This window comes from Thermobia domestica, chromosome 6 (genome assembly GCF_964235325.1).
Source record: "Thermobia domestica chromosome 6, izTheDome1.hap1.1, whole genome shotgun sequence".
In the NCBI taxonomy this organism is placed as follows: domain Eukaryota; kingdom Metazoa; phylum Arthropoda; class Insecta; order Zygentoma; family Lepismatidae; genus Thermobia; species Thermobia domestica.
The window spans coordinates 136,990,843-137,005,316 of record NC_137459.1 but is presented as its reverse complement, the minus strand read 5'-3'; the positions used below and the strand labels follow the sequence as shown (position 1 = coordinate 137,005,316).

Genomic DNA, 14,474 nt, shown 5'->3' with positions numbered 1-14,474 from the left:
CTTGCTAAAAATCTATATTTGAGAGAATTTTAAGTAATTAGTATGTTTTATATTAATTTCGTGTTTCTGTTTGCATGAATTTCATTTGGCATAGTTGACTTACAATAGGAAGAGAAAGTTTTGAACATTTAGCTTGAATTTTATTGATATGATATCAAATGATTCATGAAATTATAAAGATGTTAAGAATTGTTGTAGTAAGAACTATTGTTTAAATTATAATTGCCATAGAAGAAACAAGATTTATATATTTGTTATATAATGTGAGAATGCGAGTGCGGATGCAGATCGTGGTGTTGCGAGTTCGGATGTGGACAGCGATATTGTGATATGGTACGGATGTGATTTTTATATCCGTGCAGACCTTTACCTATATCCATCCTGAGTCTTCAGTAAAGAAATGTATGAAGATTTCATTAAAATCTATTAATAGTTTTTCTTTAGTACATTCTCCATACCTGTTATAATGGTATTATATTAGTGTAGATATATTTCTACGTGCTCTGCATTAATGCACTTTCGCTATGACAGATTATATGTCCTTTATTCTTGATATTTTTATTTTTCTTAATTTTAGGGCTGCCTTACGTTCGTCCAATGCCTGCCATATCCGCTGTAGCTGGTAAATCATTGGTGATTAAGTGTCCCGTAGCTGGATATCCAATCGATGTGATTCTCTGGGAGAAAGGTAAGTTTAACGTTTCATTTAGCAAATAACTAACAAATTTAATATCATTGAATGTGTATTATCTCGATAAGCAAACATGTATACTAGCGAAAGATGTTTACAATGGTTAGTTTCTATTCATTAAGAAAAATAGTTTTATTCACGCCTAATACAGAGGTCTCGCCGTGTTTGCTCTTTAAATTTACTATACGACTTTTTTGGTTACCTTTTTCTGTATTCTAAAAGAATGGAGAAGAATGGAAAGTGTTAGTTGGGTCGAGCGGAAAACGAATGAGAAAGTGTTAGAAATGGTGGGTGAGAAAAGAACACTTTTAGATATTATTAGGAAGAGGAAGAGAAACTGGTTGGGACATTGCCTAAGAAGAGATTGTATTATGAGGGACGTCCTAGAGGGTATGGTGGCGGGAAAGAGAGAGAGGGGGCGAAGGAGACTACAATTAATGGATGATATTAAAACAGAAAGATCATATGCGAAGACGAAAAGGTTAGCGGAGGACCGTGGAGCATGGAAGTTTCTCAGCGGCGGCAAGTGACCTGCCAATAAAGGCAGAATACCTATGATGATGATGATTTTCTGTATTCTAAAACTCGACAATAGTTTCTGAACAGTAAAAACATTTTTTTTATTGACAGTATTATTAGTTAGAAATTTAAAGATTATAATGTTTCTTATTAAATAGCTTTCTATACTTCCACCCAAATGAGGTAGTAAATCAAATTAAACTACATTTCAGAAACAAATCAACCTTAAATTGTGAAAACATAATTTTCTTAGAGTAGTGGCTAGACCTGTTGATTAAAAAATTTCGAGTGGGTGCGTAAGTTGATACCACTAGTTTCTATAAGCTCTTTCATTACAGAAGAAAATCTCGTTATTGCACTTTATTGAAATCAACAACTTTCTTCGTTTGTTTAAGAGCATCACTCTTCAGGAGACTGATAATGTTGATCAGACGAGATTAAATGTGTGAATAAACATCCGAAAATTGATTATATAAGAAACAAAATTTTCTATTGGATCCTCTCCAGTGGCTATAGCAGGACCAACAAGAGATGGTCTCTGACATTTCTTACCACATGCAGAGGAAAAATGCAGCCCCTACTTTGGTGCTAGTGTTATCAACTACGGTTACTCTGTGTTACACCATTAATTAAATTGGCATTACAGATGGACCGGAAAAAGCCTTGACACGTGAATAGCGCCAATGCCGCTGTGAGCTGTCAGAGATCTTCTCTTGCTGGCTCCTCTTTAGTCAATACTCTTTATTGTTGTACATGTTTTTAAAATCCATCTTCTTAATATACTTTCCTGTTTTTCCTTGCTTCACCCAAAGCTTTTCCAACTCGAAGTCAATAGGTTCCACGGATATTTAAGTTGATTATATGTTTAGCATCTCTTTCAGTTGCGAGGCTATATCAGACGTGGACCTACAGGTTAACATGGAATCCGGACCACATGAGTTCCCTCCGGGAATCGAACCCGGATCTCCCACACCAAAGACATGTACGCTAACTATTTAGCCATGAGACCGCTCTAGACCTTACGAATACGTTGCAGTCAATTTATGTATATCATTGATCTTAAGACCTTTCAATTAATTATATTTGGTGGTAGTTACTTATACAGTATGACAGAAAAATAACAGAACTTCTTAAATTAAACAAAACTAATAAGGTATTTTATCAACTGTAGTTACTTTTGTTCAAAATACATCCCTTCCACATCAATGCATCGCTGGGCACGTTCAATCAATGCTAGCATAGAATTTTTAATGTCATTTTTTGGATTCACCTCAATTACCCTCGTCACAGCAGGTTTAACGTATGTAGCATTGTCATAACTTATCCCCTTCATGGCCAAATTTAGTTTTGGGAATATGAAATGATCACACGGTGATAAATAAGGCGAATACAGAGGATGTGGAAGCACACATATTTGTTTTAGCCAAAAAGTCGCGAACTGCAACGGTTCTTTGACATGGTGCATTGTCTCACAATAAAGACCAACTGCCTGCCGCTCGATACTCGGGCCTTAAGCGAACGATTCGCTTCCACAAACGCTCCACAACACCCAGATAATATTACCCATTAACAGTTTGATCCTGTGGAACGAATTCTCAAAGTATAATACCTTTGGAATCGTAAAAACAAATCACCATTGTCTTCTCACGTGATTTTTGAAAACGATTTTTTTCGCTTTCGGAGAACCGGTACTTCCATGTAGCACTTTGGCTTTTTGGTTGCGGGTCGTAATTAAGGCACCAAGTCTCATCACAAGTTAGAATCGATTCCAGAAATATGCTGTGCCGTCTGTCTGTTTTAATCAGCCCCTTGCAATGTTCAACGCGAGCAAGTTTTTGGTCGTCAATTAAGGTGTGCGGAACAAGTCAAGCACAGACTTTCCATTCCTTTAAATCTTTTGTCAAAATTTCGTGAATCATGTCTTTCTTCGTATTTGATTCCTCCGCCATCCATCTCACAGTCGAACTCGCATCGTGGGCGATCATTTCACGCACTTGTTCCACCAACTCATCTCGATTTTTATTCTTCGGTCTGCCTGGCTTTGGGCCGTCTTCCAAGGACTCACGACCGCTAGGAATCGCGAATACCATTCGAACACATGTGTACGAGATAATCACTCATCACCATACACTTGTTTCATCATTTCCAATGTTTGTGTAAATGTTTTACCTAAATTGAAACAAAATTTCATATCGGTTCTTTGCTCCATGATGTTTTTGTGACGAGGTGATACCAGATACACTCACTTTCCTTGCTACAACTTGACACTGCTTAGTTGGTTCTCATGATTCTGATCTCGTTTTGCTGAGCAGATACCCAGCTTTCCTGTGATATGTTACTTCAATAGATAAAGCTAGTGGTCATCTTTAAAGAAAAAAAGTTCCGTTACATTTCCGACATACTGTATATGAGAAGTTTCAGATTGTTTTACTTTTTCAGTTAACTTATCTGTTCGATTCCTGCTGACAATACTAAGCCTTAAATAGATACCCGATTGGTAATTAGTACTTCTTCTGCTTCATGTAGTATTGATGCTCAAACCGTAAATCAAATTTATGTGTACCCAACATTTCACTCAAACTCGTTTTTAAGGAGTTTGGATTACCAAAATTTATTCATAAATTTACCCTGGCTCTCCGTCCATCCGTCCAGGAGATAAGAAATTTCAAGGCCTACTTGATGGATCGCCATTAATTTTGGCCAGAACGTAGAAAGTAAAATATTAGTAATCGAGTTCATTGTTGGAGGTGTATTCAGAACGAAAGTAACAGAGATCAACAGTTTCCGGTTTTAACGTTGATCAATATAAAGCGAAAACGGTAATAGATAGCAAGAAGCTGTTTCTTGCAGTCAATTAAGCATTTCAGGGGTACACTTTGTCTCTATCCATAACGTTATATCTAAATTAGAAATGATCGAAATCCACTACAACTTCTAGTTTGAATATCGATCTAAATAAAGCAAAGAAAACAATAGCAGATAACGAAAAGCATTCTTTCTAACCGATTTAGAGTTCTAAGGATACCTTCTTCTCTCTTAACCGCCTTTTGGACTTCCAATTTTAACACTGATCGCTATAGAATAAAAGCTGGTATAGCGAGAAGAAATTTTCTGCAATCAATTAAGGATCAATCCATTTGAAGTCACAAAATTTCAGATTTAAAAATTCGCTGTAAAAATACATTATTTTGTGTTTTTGTACACAGATTTATACTTCATTTAGAGAGTTGAAAACATTTATTTACTTTTAGATGCTCTTATATGAACTGTCATTTTGTACTAGAGCGTAAGCTTATTTTACACTTTACAAAGGTTTGCGGTGAACGCTGTAGTTCTTGTATCTTTGAAGATATTGCTTTTAAACGAAAACCATTTGAAAAAGAATTAAATGGTCAACATGTTATATTCCGTGCATTTTAAAGCCTACTACATTATGTATATATATATATATATATATATATATATATATATATATATATATATATATATATTAAAACTTGTTGAAAGTTAGTTTCAAATACGCAAATTGTCATTTTGACATAAAAATTTTAAAGGAAAAAGAAGTTGTACCGTTATTTGCTCTCTAGACATAGACTTTCTGGTATAATATTTCCTTTAAAAGTTTGATATCTCAGAGTCTTATTCTTTCTTTGTTATCGGTCTTTAAAGGTTCCTTCCTGTTCAGCCTAATGATCCTCCAGTTTCTTGTAGCACATTCTTTTATCTTTAGGCAGAATAGGGATTCCTGTTCTGTCTAATTTTCGCAAAAGAAAAATGCATATCAGTAAAATTTAATAGTAATTATTTTCCCGACAATTACAGTTGCTTTTAGGGCTCCTTGGTTTCATATAATATTACGTATATCATATCATGCAACTTTAATTACATTTTAAGGCAGTAATATAAATTTCACTCTTTAATAAATATAAAAACTCTGATTGGATAGCTTTTTTTACTTTCCGATGAGGTAATTAAATTGTTGTATGTGATTGACTAGGGACAATGGCCTCTTTTCCAATTGTTGTTTTTGATTTGAAGTACATTAGAAGTATGCACACATATATGGATATGTATCATTATTGAACCACAAATTAGCAAAATTTAAAACTCGAATGGTTAGTGCAATAAAAGCTTATCGATTTGATTTATATTGTTTTAGAAACTACGCCTATTTGCTTTTAAGGAACAAACATTTTTTTTCGAGGTATGCCTGAAACTATTCCTCTACCTTTGGAGAGAATTCTTTGTGGTAAAAGACTGCATATTATAATGCTTAATTTCCAAACAACTGAATTGAGTTATTATATATACCACATTACTGTGTTGATACTAGTAATTTTCTTTAGGCGGCGGGCAGACATCGCTAGATAAACCATACAGTAAAATAATGCTTGTGGTTGATGTTAGTTTCTATTATCCCAATTAGTATAATAATTATATAACAGTTCTTGATATTTTAACTTTTTTGTACATGGAAGTATTGACTGAATTGCTTTAACGTCAAAAGTCAGTTTTAAAAAGTATAGATTATCCTAAATTCGTTTTTTTTTTTTTTTTTTTTTTTTTGTATAAATTTCGCATCTCGGAGAGCGGCGATCCACAGTTTCGCGAGGGAAAGTAAATGTTTTCAGCTATGTTACTGGTTGCTTAGTTGCACTAGAATCAAGTCCCTCTCCTAAAATTCTCAGCCTCTGAACCTATCAAATATTATTATTGCAAATTATTGCACTTTATTATTTTTTTTCCTATTTGTAGTTGACAGGGGAAAATTTATGAACCTTTATGAACTAACCTTTTATGGGATAGTTCAAATTAAAGACCAGGAATTGTATTCGGCATATGTTGTACTACTTTGAAAATACATAAATCCGTTATGTCTTCAGTACGTAGACTTTTGAAAAGAATCATTCAGTATGACGAGAAAACCAAATAAAATTTCTTCCAAAAAATCTAATCAAATTGGGACAATATTGTTAATGAAAATGTATAATGCGACAGGTTTTGCTAATTTGTTGAAATTTAGTGTTTCTTTCTACCACCTAGGCTATATGAGACATAGAACTACAGTTAAAGTGACATCGGAACCATCGTAATGGGTTAAATTTTAGTGCTTTCCCATATATACTGTATTTATATTTCCACTTGAAATCAAACTCGGGACTACGTGCAATGACGGGGCACGGGTTAGCCACTTTTTTTTTTTTTGCTTATTTTTATTATGTAACATAACTAACTATCCAGAAGGCTGTTCGCTGTATAATCGACCATCTACGATTCGGCGTTGCCACCTGGTGTATCATACTAGAACTACGGGTTTCCTGGCGGGAGTAGTGTTGTGTCTGACCTTGTAGGTGCGTGAGTGTTGATACTGAGTAATATCAAAAGGCGAGGAAAATCAACCTGTATTGGGAGGGTTACGTAAGGGTCCTTTTGCATGCTAAGTTTTCGTACATACACATTGTGAAATAGTCACGGGATAATTGGCTAACATTCGAGGTGACGACTGAGAGAGCTACAACGGTCACCCTTGCGAAACATTCACCCGCGAGAACCTCAGGAGAAGAGCTGCAAGCAAAGTGCCACTCCTAGTGCTGAGGGGCATCCGTCAAAGGATCTGCCAAGAAAATCCCCCGACGCAAACATGATATGGGCCACAAATTCCACCTCGCATCGTCAACTGTGAACAAAACAATTTGCAAGCGCCTCAGGTTGAAGTGTGCGCGGAGTGCTCGTGTACATCACCTGTTACCGCGTACATTGCCGAACGTAAGACGAACTGTAGGAAACTATAAAAAGTATCCTGACGAGTTCCAAATTGAAGGAAGTTGTCATAGTGGATGAATCATATGTCCATCTCACTGCTGGTGGTCACATTCGGGCGATCGCATACCGTGACATTCACGGCAAGGAACACAATAACTTTGTTCTTCAGTGCAGGGAAAGATTCCTTCGTGACTTTATGGTTGTTACGGGATTCGGATATAAGGGTAAGTTGATGATACACAAGGTGGACACAAACGTGAAGGTGAATGCAAAATATTTCCAACAATCCATTCTTTTATATCTATATATCGGAAAGACATCTCACAATTCTATGGAATGGACGTGAACCAGCTGATGATTCATATGGACAAGGCTTCGAATCATGCCCCTAGAACATCAGTACGTTGTTGTATTTTTTTATCAGGAAAGGGCAGAAAAATTTGAAATTCGTGTCATTCCGTTTGAAGACATTCCTGAGAAAAAAAACAGACGCCAGTCCAATGAAGTTCTGTACATTTGGGCTGCTGAAACGACGTCTTCAACATCACCGCCTACGCTCCCTGAATGGGCTATGGAAAGCTTGCAGGGAAGAGTGGAACAGAATTCCCATGGTTGTCCTGCGCCGGAGCTTGCTGGAATAATAATTGCAATGTCGTGTAATAGTTCACAATGCAGGGGGCAGAATAGAATAGGATAGATGGTTGCGACACGGTATTTTTTAAGGTAACCACGCGTCAACAATGGTCGGACATAAAGCGAACAACCTTCTGTACATAACTACAATGACTGAAATGTATACATGAAATGCAAAATCTAATTTTCAAGTTACATCAATCATGTTCCTGTTAAACAATATAGTTTTATTGAGAAAGTGTACAAATGTATTGATTTAGAAAGTTTTAAGGAGGTCTGGACACGGTGAAACGCACCGTGGGTGAGTCCCTGCTGTGGAATTTTCTTGCAAGAATCAAATCTCCTCTTTAGTGTCGTGCTATTTGATTCCACTTATTCTGATGATACCTGGATGTAGAGTTGAATTCAACGGGACATGTGTTAGCTTCAATACAAAAGCAACCGACTGGGGACCGTTTGGCCACACTGTTTTTAATGTGTTTTTTTAATTATTTTGTATTTTGCTTAAACAGTACATATTAAACAGTTTTATTAATAAAGTTGTGGTTTTGACTACTTTATAAATTGTGTAAGCTCAAAACTACATTATACAAAACAGTGTGTATTTTAAAACAATTATTTCCTTTAAAACATGAGTAACAATTAGTTTGTCTCACACGGAAGGGTCCCACAAGTTGTAGCTAAAAAATATGATTGCCTCATAGCACATCTGATAGAGCATCATGAGAAATGAAAATGAGCAAAATCTAAGGTGCTATGGATCAGAAGGATAGGTGCTACGGGGCTTCAAAATTTGAATATCAAAGAAATTATATCATGGAATTATGTACGTTTAAAGTAAATATCTTGAAAACCGTCAAAGTAATCAAAACAAAATTTGCACAATATAATGAGAACGCAATGCCCTATCGAAAACCATAAACCGTGTTGCCATAGGTGAAGCAGTGTAGCCAACTCAGCATAAAATATTTTGTTTGGAATAGCACTATATACAAGTGCGCACAGATTTGAAATGCACTATTATCACTAAATGTAACCACTTCACTTCACGGTTACGTTTAGTCATAATAGTTCATTTCAAATCTGTCCACAATTGTATATGGTGCTATTTCAACAAAATATTTTATGCTGAGTTGGCAACACCGCTACATCTACGGTAACACTGTTTGCAGTTTTCGATAAGGCATTGTGCTTTTATTATATTGTAAACTTTTGTTTTGATTGCTTTAACGGTTTTCAAGATATTTACTTTAAACATACATAATTCCATGATTTTTTTTTATATTCAAATTTTGGAGCCCAGTAGCTTCTATCCTTCTGGCACATAGCACCTTAATTTTTTTTTCATTTTCATTTCTCATGATGCTCTATCAGATGTGCTATGTGGCAATCCGACTTTAGCGACAACTTGTGGGCCCCTCCCGTGTCATAAACAAGTTTTACTTATAAAAAGAGATATTTTTCAAGTATGTCCTTTTTCAAATACTTCTGGTTAAGCGTAACCGATTTTCAGTCTCAATATTTGAAGGCATCTGACAAAAAAAAAATAGATTTCCAGGTATCAAACATTTTAAGAAATAGGATGTAACAAAGTTTATATTCGAACACACACACACACACAAAAAAAGGACAAGCATTAATTTTCCTTTAAAAAATTAAATATAAAAAGTGACAATTAGAGTTTTTTTTTTTTTTTTTTGCATTTTAACTTCAAACACTTTTTGTCAGGTATTTGTAGTATAGAGGGTGTAGATGTGCATAAAATGTTATACATTTAATTGCTTTTCAAATGACTTTTGTTTAAAATCAATACCTTGAAAAATGAAAGAGCTACAGCGTTTACCGCATTTTTGTTGCTGTTTATTGTAAAATACAAAATTAGGCTTACTCGCCAATATAAAATTTCCGCTCGTAATCTAAACATCTAAAAAAAATGAGTGATTGTTTTGAAATCTCTAAATAATAATGGAACTTAGTGTACAGTTCGCGGCATAGAAATTGTTACACAAATTATAAGTCCAAATTAATAACAAACTCTTGTACCGTTTTCTTATGCATCCAGAAATACATGTCTCAATCGATTATATGCTTCTAGTATTCAACCCAACTCCTCCCCGTTTTCCACCTCTCCTTGTCTAAAGCAGCAGTGACTAAGAGCGTAGTACCCCCTTTCCGTTCAGCTGAAATAGAAACAGCAATCAAGTTTACAACGTTATAGCTTTAAAACAGTCTTTTCCATTCGTTTGTTCTGAAATATTTTTAAGAGCCTAAATTTTAAAAAGTCACACAATGTTCTCAGAGCTTCATAAATACCTTGGTTTCATTCTTTCCCTTCTTTAAAGACTGCAAGCTAGTAAGATGTTCCCTAAGAAATGTATGGAAATTGCCAATAACGGCAGTAGGCTTTGTGCTTCCTAAAGTCTGTAATGCACACAGAGAGCTCTAAAATATCAACTGACACAAATGAGTGTTATTCAATGATTCATTTCATTTCTTTTCAGTAATTCCAAGCAAATGTTCCAGGGCCGTCATTTGGACAGGACAGGAGGGTGTAATTCCCCCTCCTTTGAGCTTCATAAATACGTATTGTTTGATCGAATGTATAGTAATACAATAATAAAAAATGAAAATCTTATGTCGGCGGAGAACACCCCCCCCCCTGAACAAAATCTAAAAGACAAAGCTTTTAGCAACAAACCTGTAGAGTTACGATAGCACATTGCCAGAGAGCTTACATTTGGTTTCAAGAGTCGAAGGTTTGATCTCAAACCATATGAGTTCCTGGACGTCATTGAGACAGAGAGAGAGAGAAACAGAAAGTGGGAGATTCAAGTATGGAGACAGAGAGGGATGATTTATATACACACATTTAGAATTGGGGAAAAATGATCGAACAGGATTCGTATTATGACGAAAATTGTGATTTTGTGAAACAGAATAAGGGAAGGTTTCGAACTGCAAGGATTATATTAGGCAGTTGTAGAATTAAGGTGGAGAACTCTTTTTAGAGCATCGGATGATTACGAAGGCAGAGAAAGATCTTGAGAACTGAGAAATTAAAAAAACTGCATCTTCCAAGACGGGTTTCGAACCACGAATCTTGTAGTTACCGAACCATGACTTTATCCATTCTGCTACGGATATGTACTCATTGTACTCATTCGCATACGTTTCCTACGTTGAAAGCTAACTTAATGGGATATTCCAAAAGTTGATTCGGTGGATGTGCCGTTCAGATAGAACGTAAACCTCTTGTAACGTAGTTACAATGTGCATAATGAACTTCTTCTTGTTAAGGACACTTTTTAAAGCAGTAAAATTTGTTACTATTGTGTTAATTAAGTTACATTTGATAGAACCATCTGATAAAGTAGTGCCTAATCCTGTGCGTCATTGTCCGTTAGGTGAATGGTTAATGTAAGTTACTCCTACGTGGATGGTCCGAGCTTCGAATCAAGACCATTCTTATTGAGTATTTTCCTTGAACTGCACTCATACTGTGCATTCCACAAGTTCAATTTTGAAGTAATAGGCACAGCTAGTTTAATTCGAAATTATTTTCAAATATGATATTTGTTATTACATGGGACACCTCACTTGTTTGTAGTCCTTCATAAATGTAAAATTGTTTTAAAAGTATATTTTACTTTCAAGTATGATTGTTTAAGAAAAACTTGTCCTTCAACTTTAATTTATAATTATTTTCTATTTCTTAGATATAATAACATATATTCTATTTATATTGTATTCTATGTTATACGTTTATTATTTACATTTTACGTCTTACATTTGAAGAAGACCTTATGATAATTCAGGGCAACATTGACATTTCAGGATGCAGGCCATGGCAATCCAGAGCTCCTACCCCCACGAAATCACTATTTTTCTGTTAATTATATCTAATTTTAGAGATGATTATAGAAATTTTAGTAAAATATGCCCTCAATCGCTAAAATAAATTCCTGTCAAACTTTCGATTGCTGAAATAAATTCCTATCTACGCCCTGCAAAGCAGCGACGATTTTAGGGAGTGATCAGTCAGTAATGTCTCCCTGGAGCAACAACAATTCCCCAGAAGTCATATCTCCGGTAATTCCGAATGTGATATCAGTATTTGTGCATTATCACTTTTCACTCTTAGTGTATTGAAACGCACCGAAAAGGGACTGTCCTGAAGTTCCTGGTTCTCCCTATGACCGCATGCATAGGTCCAAACTTGGACATATCCACACCTGAAATATCACCGTTTATGTCAGTGATTCCGGAAACAATACATTCGGCAAAAAGATACGATATTTACGATTCCTTTCTCCTGTCACCCTCCCATTGTTAACTCCATGCCAACCAAGGCTTAATTTGGATTTATGCAGCATCTACAGTATCACTGTTCATCTTTGCATATGAATTCGACACTAATATCGTTCGTATTTGACTACTTTTAAATGTCACCTTCACCTCTTGGTAGGGATGGGTTTAGTGTCTCGTCCCGCGCAACTATGGAGGAATTTCAACTAATGTAAGTATAATTATAAACTATCATTACCATTTGAAAAACAACTGTACGGGTGATCTTTTTCGGAGGAATTCGTTAACTACTTTTTCAATATCAATGCATTTTTTTTTCTTTTGCTTTCCATGCTGAAAATTGCCAAAAGGCTAAATTTCATCTGCACTATTGTGCTATGAATATAGGTTTTAGTGGTTTAATTCACTGAATAGTCCCTTAGATGTTGCTCTCTTCACAAGGAAAGTGAGACACAGTTATAAATGAAAAATTAAATGAAATATTTTAGTTTTACGTCCCACTTTTATGCCGACTACGTTAATTGAGACGTAATAGTGAGAAATGAATGAAATCGTGGAATGAAGAAAGTGGGAGGAAACGGGAGAAACCCGCGATAACTCATGCACATGTGTTTGTCCATAAAAAATTCATTCGGCGCCAGCTGGGATCGAACCAAGGACCAAATGGACCATAGGTAAAGTTATAAAAATATCGTGTCTAAACAAATACGGAACACTACTATCAATGAGTGTTATATAAGATTAGATTTTTAGTTATTTCATTCTAAATTAAAATGTCAATCAATCTTGTTCTTCATTATTGGTCGAAAATTTAAAGTTGTTGCTGCAAGGACGTGATAAATCTTTTCAGTAGACTTTATAGTCTATAACTCATTTACAACTTCTTTTTCATCTAAGGCTAAAGTAGTTGCATTTTAGACATTGAGGAAAAAATGCGAAATTATATAAAAACCTCCAAAGTGGTATTACGAAACTTCAATGGGTCCCTTTTTGCTGTGGGTCTCCCTCACCGCGCTCCCGTTAGTTACGCAACCGTTCACGGTGCATGATGCAGTTTCCCCCTTTTAGGAATATTTTCTAAGGCAGTACGAGGGTTTTATATTTTTACTGCTGTTTGAATTGAGTTGTATTTGCTAGCTCTTTCGAAGCTCTAATGGAAAACGAAACGAATCTTCGTAAACATGTTACTTTTTTTTAAGAGAAAAAGAGCAAAACATTGATTGCACAAAGGTATAATGGCATCATTTGTATGCAAATTTATAACTTATAAAAGGTTATGGCTTGTTAGATGAGGGGTTAGTGAACGGGATTCTTCTGCTGGTGGTCCTAGGTTCGAAGCTCGTACGTTCTTGTTTTTTTTTTCTTTTAGATACACTGGATTTGTGCATTCCAGATCTTCAAGCTTGAATCAAATTTAATACCAGTTAGTAAATTAAAAGTAGCTGACATTATTTTCAAATACAAGACGTTGTTACATGCTTGTCATTAGCTCACAATACTTAACTTTGATATCAAGTCTTGCAGCCTTCATTTAACTCATTTCTTGACGTGTTTTGTTACAAAGTATATATGCAGTTTAGTGTGGGAAAGAAAAAAATTGCGAACGAAAGGTTTAAGAACAATCCACGTTATTAATATAAACTATGCTAAAGATTATTGACTTACATGATTTTAAAAGAAATTTTGAAACAAAGAAAAACACTAACTTAGAAATTTGTAAGTGGAGGCAAAGAAATCTAATTTAAACATACTAAAGACGAACCATTTAGGGCATGGATATCGTGGATCTGTGGTAAATGCGCTCGCTAGTAATCTGGAGGTTCTCCGGTCGGAACCATGGGTGAACATTTTTTTTTTTTTTAATTTAGAATTTTTGATGCCGATTGCTCGGCGATGACACATTTGATTGTCTTAAGGTATTTGAATATTTGAATGATCAAATTTTCAGTAATAATAATAATAATAATAATAATAATAATAATAATAATAATAATAGTTATTTTTATTACTAGCAAAGTAGTTTTAATATCACGTTAATATATTTAATTAACCCCTTCACATCTGACTTTTTTCGGATTTTTTTTTTTTTTTTTTTTTTTTTTTGCAATGCTGTAAACATCTATGCCTATTCTGGCGCTTACTTAAACTAACAGATATTAACAAAGCACAAGAAACCTGTAAGCTTCTCTCTTCTATTGACAGCAAGCGGGATACAGCCGCTCAAACATAGAAACGCGGGACACGCGTTAAAATACGGAAGTGAAAAGTGAAAAGCAACGCATCCAGCGCGTCAAAATATGGCAAGGGGTTAAGAATTACTCGAATTTAAGACGTCCTCGAATCTAAGACGCACTCCGATTTCGCAGGGTTAAATTAAGGAAAAATAGTAATATTTCCCGTTTTTATTATTACTAAAGCGCTCTTTGATATTGGTCATTTTCGGAGATTTTTATGTATCCTTCTCCCCTCCCCATGTTGTGGGGCACGGTATGATAAAAATTATCCCAGGTCAGAATATCATGTACGTTGAAAATTTGATCGAGATCTCTTGGATGATTCAAGA

General features: G+C 35.2%; 1 protein-coding gene across 1 annotated transcript in view; it reads left to right on the top strand.

The window, feature by feature from the left end:
• Positions 1-14,474, top strand: part of LOC145687313 (cell adhesion molecule Dscam2-like) — a 1,291,367-nt gene that overhangs the window by 933,704 nt on the left and 343,189 nt on the right. The window contains exon 9 of the mRNA XM_081760775.1: positions 578-688. Within this exon, the coding sequence (XP_081616901.1) occupies positions 578-688 (111 nt within the window). The remainder of the gene's footprint in view (positions 1-577; positions 689-14,474) is intronic.